This window comes from Anoplopoma fimbria, chromosome 12 (assembly GCF_027596085.1).
Source record: "Anoplopoma fimbria isolate UVic2021 breed Golden Eagle Sablefish chromosome 12, Afim_UVic_2022, whole genome shotgun sequence".
Lineage (NCBI taxonomy): Eukaryota > Metazoa > Chordata > Actinopteri > Perciformes > Anoplopomatidae > Anoplopoma > Anoplopoma fimbria.
In genome coordinates, this window is record NC_072460.1 from 14,453,763 (window position 1) to 14,459,762 (window position 6,000).

General features: G+C 44.9%; 1 protein-coding gene across 1 annotated transcript; it reads right to left on the reverse strand.

The window, feature by feature from the left end:
- Positions 1–721: 721 nt before the first annotated feature.
- LOC129099298 (potassium voltage-gated channel subfamily A member 3) lies at positions 722–2,317 on the reverse strand. The gene has a single exon (XM_054608494.1). It carries the CDS (start codon positions 2,315–2,317, stop codon positions 722–724), a length of 1,596 nt encoding a protein of 531 aa, XP_054464469.1.
- Between the last annotated feature and the right edge of the window lie 3,683 nt (positions 2,318–6,000).

Here is a 6,000-nt window from a genome sequence, read left to right on the forward strand (position 1 = left end):
ATGAGACACTGACAGTCGGAAGGCTCCTGTGGTTATGTGGTGCCGTTTACGCATTAAATACTGGGACAGTTCATGTCAAGGCATTAGAGGGGATTTTTTTTAAATACAGTAGCATTTGAACTAGACTTTAACGCACAATAAATGCATATCACAGAACGGTCTAATTGGGATAATATATGCAGAACTGTGTTTTCAGACAATACATGTGTTTAAACACACACACATTTTAAATGATTCTGTATATTATACATTGGCTATGACTGACGGATCACGACTCATTACGCATGTTAATACAATGTGAGTGCTCTCCGAGAAACATACATTTGTACTCATCTTTCACAGTTATAAAGCTTCTATGTTGTGCTAAAATATTGGCTATTGCACATTGCACAAGAGGTTGATTCCCCAACTCAGAGAATAATAGACCTAGTACTTTAAGGAACGCTTTCTCTCCCGGCGCGAAAGGAAAACAGAATTATGAATTCAGATCACAGAGATGAAACATCCTGATTATTTTAATGGAGCACAAAGCAGCGTCTCTGAACAGAAAGGGACTGCTCCGTCTTTCTTTCTTTCTTTCTTTCTTTCTTTCTTTCTTTCTTTCTTTCTTTCTTTCTCTCTCTCTGATCTAGCGCAGCTTCCACTCCGGTGCGCAGCGACAGAAGCAGCTGTGTTGACACGCCGCCCCTTCCTGTGCTCAGGGCCACGGCTCTACAATTGGCTACACGTCGGTGAAAATCTTTTTGTTTATGTTCACACAATTCTGCGAGTTGTTTTGCGTGGTAGTGGGGAAGTTGGGCGGCTGCTTGAACGCGCTGTTGATCCCGTGCTCCTCGATCACCATATACTCGCTCTTGCTAAGCGAGGAAGAGGAGCGCGTCTTCCTCAGCTCCTCTGTGTCAGTCAAAGGCTGGCAGCTGCCCACGTGCAGGTACTGTGCCTGCTCCTCTCCCTCCGTCTCTCTGTGGTAGAAGTAGTTGAAATTTGAGACGATGACAGGCACGGGCAGGGCAATGGTCAGCACACCAGCGATGGCGCACAGAGACCCCACAATCTTCCCCCCGATTGTCACGGGGTGCATGTCCCCATATCCCACGGTGGTCATGGTGACAACAGCCCACCAGAATGCGTCCGGGATGCTGCTGAATCCCGAATCTGGGTCGTCTGCCTCGGCGAAGTAGACAGCACTGGAGAAGAGGATGACACCGATGAACAAGAAGAAGATAAGCAGACCCAGCTCGCGCATACTGGCCTTCAGAGTCTGTCCTAAAATCTGGAGCCCTTTGGAATGACGCGAGAGTTTGAAGATGCGAAACACCCGAACAAGCCTGATTACGCGCAGGATGGCTAAAGACATGGCCTGCTGTCCGTTCCCCTGTCTCTCTGCCAGCTCCGTGCCCAGAGTGATGAAATACGGAATGATGGCCACAATGTCGATGATGTTCATAATGTTTTTGGAGAACGTGGCTTTACTGGGACATGCAAAGAAGCGCACCAGCAGCTCGAAGGAGAACCAGATGATACACAGCGTCTCCACAACAAAGAAGGGGTCAGAGAAGGGGCTGGTGAAATAGGGAAGTGTGCCATTAATCACAGGTGCAATGGTGATAGGATCCCTGTGGTCGTCCCTGAACTCCGGCAATGTTTCTAAGCAGAAGATGACAATGGAGATGAGAATGACCAGGACAGACACTATCGCTATGCCCCGTGCGGGACCCGAGCTCTCGGGGTATTCAAAGAGCAGCCACACCTGTCTTTGGAATTCATTCTCTGGCAACGGCCGCTCTTCCTCCTTTATGAAGCCCTCATCCTCTCTGAACTTCTCCATAGCCTCCTCACCCAGCTCATAGAAGCGGATCTCCTCAGAGAAAATGTCAATGGGCACATTAACGGGTCTTCTGATGCGCCCTCCAGACTGGTAGTAATACAGAATGGCATCAAAGCTGGGTCGGTTTCGATCGAAAAAGTACTCGTTCCTGAGAGGATCAAAGTACCTCATCCTCTTCTTGGGGTCCCCCAGCAGAGTCTCTGGAAACTGGGAGAGGGTCTTGAGCTGGGTCTCGAAGCGCAACCCGGAGATGTTGATGACGACCCTCTCGCAGCATTCGTGGTCCGGTTCGTATCGGTCCAGAGAGAGGTGGCCCGGGAGAGCCGCCGACTCTTCTAGCATGTTGTCACACGCCGCGACGGTCATCACGTCGGCCTCTGTGTCGGTGTATCCGTGGTTGACCAGGTTATTGCCCCGGGTTTTGGTGGCGCTCGGAGGGGGTGACTGCAGGAGGCTGAGGTGGCCGTCCATGCGCGGGTGAAGAGGCATTCAGGGGCGGCCGCCTCACCCCCTCCGCGAACCCCGGTCAAGCACAGCCGCCACCACCACAGCCTCTTCTCCTCCACCGTCTCTCTCACTCACTTTCTCCCTGCGCTTCACTTTAACTCTCTACTGTTGCTGCTCCCGCCCACGAGGAGAGATCTGGGTTTATAAACAGGCCATCCACCCGCCCATGGCGCGCCAGCGATGGGTACCTTTCCCCGTCCTCAGCCAATCGCAGGACGCAGCGATATACACAAGAAGAAACAGCAGGGCGTCATTCAACACCATAGTTTGGGCGTGCCCGCCTCCATCTGCCCCCCCTCTCTCTGTCTTGTAGACACGCGCTCAAACATCCACCCGACAGTCGTTTTTAAACAAGGTCGTTGCCCACAGATAGGGCATTTTTTAAAATATGCTACTCGTAAATATGTCAGAGCCTCATTTTTTCCCGGGACAGTCTTAAAAGACACACCAGAATCACGGTTACCCTTTGTTAGACTTTCTCTCTGAAGGAACATATTTGGGTGAGCGATGGTAGCATTTGGAAATTGACTCCTGCACTTAATTGTCCTCGTTAGTTTTTTAATTACGCACAAAGTAAGGATGGTTGGTATGACTGACATCCAATCTGAGACCTGAAGTTGCCCATAATGGCCATAATTAACGTCTGCGTCCCAAACGTGTTAGTGATGAGGAGCAATCAAGGAGAGCGGTGATGGTAAAGGAGCGGAGAAAGGCTGAACAGCTCAATGTGAGAGAAATAAGTGTGTTATTCTAATAAAATAATACCAGATATGTCGCATACACACATTTAATGAAAACAAGTATATGATCTAAAGAAATACAAATGAACATGACATCAAGGGACACACAATCCTTGCACACTAGTGCCATGTAATATTTAAGGGCTAATAATGTGACCACAGAACGGAAACTATAGACAGCATTACTGATCCTGTGACAGATGTGATCAGATATAATCACACAGGAGAGAGAGAGAGAGAGAGAGAGAGAGAGAGATACATAATAATCCTTCCCTCTCCCATCTGAAACCTGACCTTTTTTTTTTTTTTTTTACTGGATTATCAGATGCACTGTGCCCTTTTGCCACTACAACCATTGTTTTGAATGCCATGATATTCAGCCCTAAAAGTTACCAGTACCTCAACATGTATCATTATGATACATGCAAAAGTAAGAAATACGACCTGTGTCATTATAGCAATGCCAAAGAACCAATAACTAAACTGGCCACAAAATATACTCTTAGTCACCTGTTATTGCTCAAGTTGTCTCCTCTAATTGCTTAATTTAGTTGGCAAACATTTGTATTTTGGTTGCAGGGACTTTCTGCCCCTGGGGGTTGCTGTCCGAGGTGCTGAAATTAAAAAACAAGGACAGTTTCTTTTTAATTGATTAAGACAACCTGAGGGGAAGGAGCCAAAGCATTACAGTAACTACACTAAAGCTTGATGGAGAAGACAAGAGGTCAGAGAAGACTGGTGGAACCGCGAGAGCTGCATCTGTAGTCAAGCTGATCATCAACACTATGCTCATGAATTAATTGAAAAAGAAACTGTGGTCTTTATTTTTATTTCCATTTTTACCTGAGCGTTATAGTTTTTCACTAAAGCTAAGAATTGCTTTGACAAAAAAGTTTTGTTGGCTACACTTTTTTTAAGGTTTAATTTAGGGATGGTCTAGTGGCCTAGGGACCAACACGACGACAAAAAACAGTGTGTGTCCTTAATCATGGCTTCACAATCCATACAGTGTTTTGGGTTACAGTGTTTTGGATGCTGCCTACTGACTAAACAGTTGTCACTTCATTTGTAGAACCGGATCACGTTTTGCCACAAATGTTCAAACAAACATTTTTTTTTACATTTGCCCCATCTTCTTTGTTCCAGTTTTCTTAAATCAGAACAATGAGGATGTATTGATAAATGCTGTATATGTGTGGCTAGTTCCTATATGATACCACATGTGAACTTGATCACCTGCATGTACAGTGTGTGGAGAGGGATTTCCTCAATACTTATAAGCCCACACATTTCACATGGTTAGCAAAAATGAGTACAATTTACCAAAATGAAGACATTGTGCTTGTCCTCACTTTTATATAGAGCTGCTCTGGGTTTGGCAATGAAAGCAGTGAAAGGTCTTCATAAATATTACTGCCAATACCAAACACTTGTGTATGCTCCCCTGTGTGTGTGGATGTGGGTGTAGATGGGTAGGTGGTGGTAGATATGTGAGCTGAGAATAAAATGAGAGAGAAAGTATGAAAGTTGAATGGTTACTGAGCTCAATCTGCTCAACAAAGAAAATACCAAATATCAAGAGTGTCATAAAAACAGCTCTCTTTCAGTCTGCTCCTTTGATGTCAATAACCAAAGGAGGCACAGTCACAATTTATGTTCATTCTTAATACACCATGTAGTGCATGCCCAGACAACATATCAACAAGTGGAGGGAAGACAATATCAAAGGGAAGAACGGAGGAAAGAGACCTCAGGCTGATTGTGAGGATTGACTGTTGACTGCTGCTCATGAACATCTGCTTCCTCCAGTTTAGATTAAATCAGCATTGAATGAGTGGACTAAACTGGGATGTCTCCCATCAACATGGGCAATGTGTGGCATCACCCAACTTTACACATGCAGCCACACCCTAACACCCCCACACACAAAAATGTGTACTAAACTTGTATAATGCATTAACTTACATTTATTCCCTGCAGGCAGGCATACCCTATTTTAAGAATAACCCCAGTCTTCACCCTGAAGTGTAAATGTTAAATGTTTCCACGTTGTCTAAGGGGCCAAAATAGTGGTTTTAACCACAAAATAAAAGGTTATAAATAAATAACCCCATAACAAATAGTTAACCTCGTAGAGACCAGTCTTTGGTTCGAGAAGGGAAGCGAGACCGGAGAGAGAAACTGCATAATATTTTAAAAACATAAGCCAAGTATAATTACTTGTTCTTGACATCATCTATTCAAATATATTTCAAAGATTTGGCTCCCCTTCTATTTCACATGCAGGCGCATTAGAATATGCAACCAACAGCTTCAGAACGATGTTTGCAGAGGGTCACTCAGAGACTGTATATAAGAATTGGACGTAGTCATTGTGACGTCACCCATTCGACCATTTGGCAGTTGCCATCTAGGATTACGGCCATCGCCATGTTGAACGTAAAATACCATGTCTGGAATGCAGAGGAGTATAGTAGAAACGCTGTATACGGCTCTGGTAGTGGTAGTGACCTGTCAATCAAAGTAAGCCCGCCCTAAAGCACCGTAATTTACTGAATGAACATCATGCTATTGAAGAAGAATTGAAACTAGTGCTTTAGAACATAAACTCAGGTTTACCATGTTTACTGAGGTAAGGAATCAAGTGAAAAGCAGGGTTATTTTCTCATTGACTTCCATTGAATTTGACTTATTTTTGTAACTGGAGGAGTCGCCCCCTACTGGCCAGTAAAAAGAAAGCTTAGGCATGTGCTTCACTTGTCAGAACCGGGGGTTGCAGCCTGGGTGTAACCTATTTTGTTGCAAGCCAATCAGAGGACACTGACCTTTTGTGGAGGGGGTCTTAAAGAGACAGACGCTTAAAAAGAGCGTTTCAGACAGAGGTTGAATACAGGTATATTAAGAAAAAAAGTATGAGAAAGATAA

Excerpts from the sequence above, each read along its gene's own strand:
- LOC129099298 (XM_054608494.1), bottom strand. The coding sequence starts at position 2,317 with ATGCCTCTTCACCCGCGCATGGACGGCCACCTCAGCCTCCTGCAGTCA.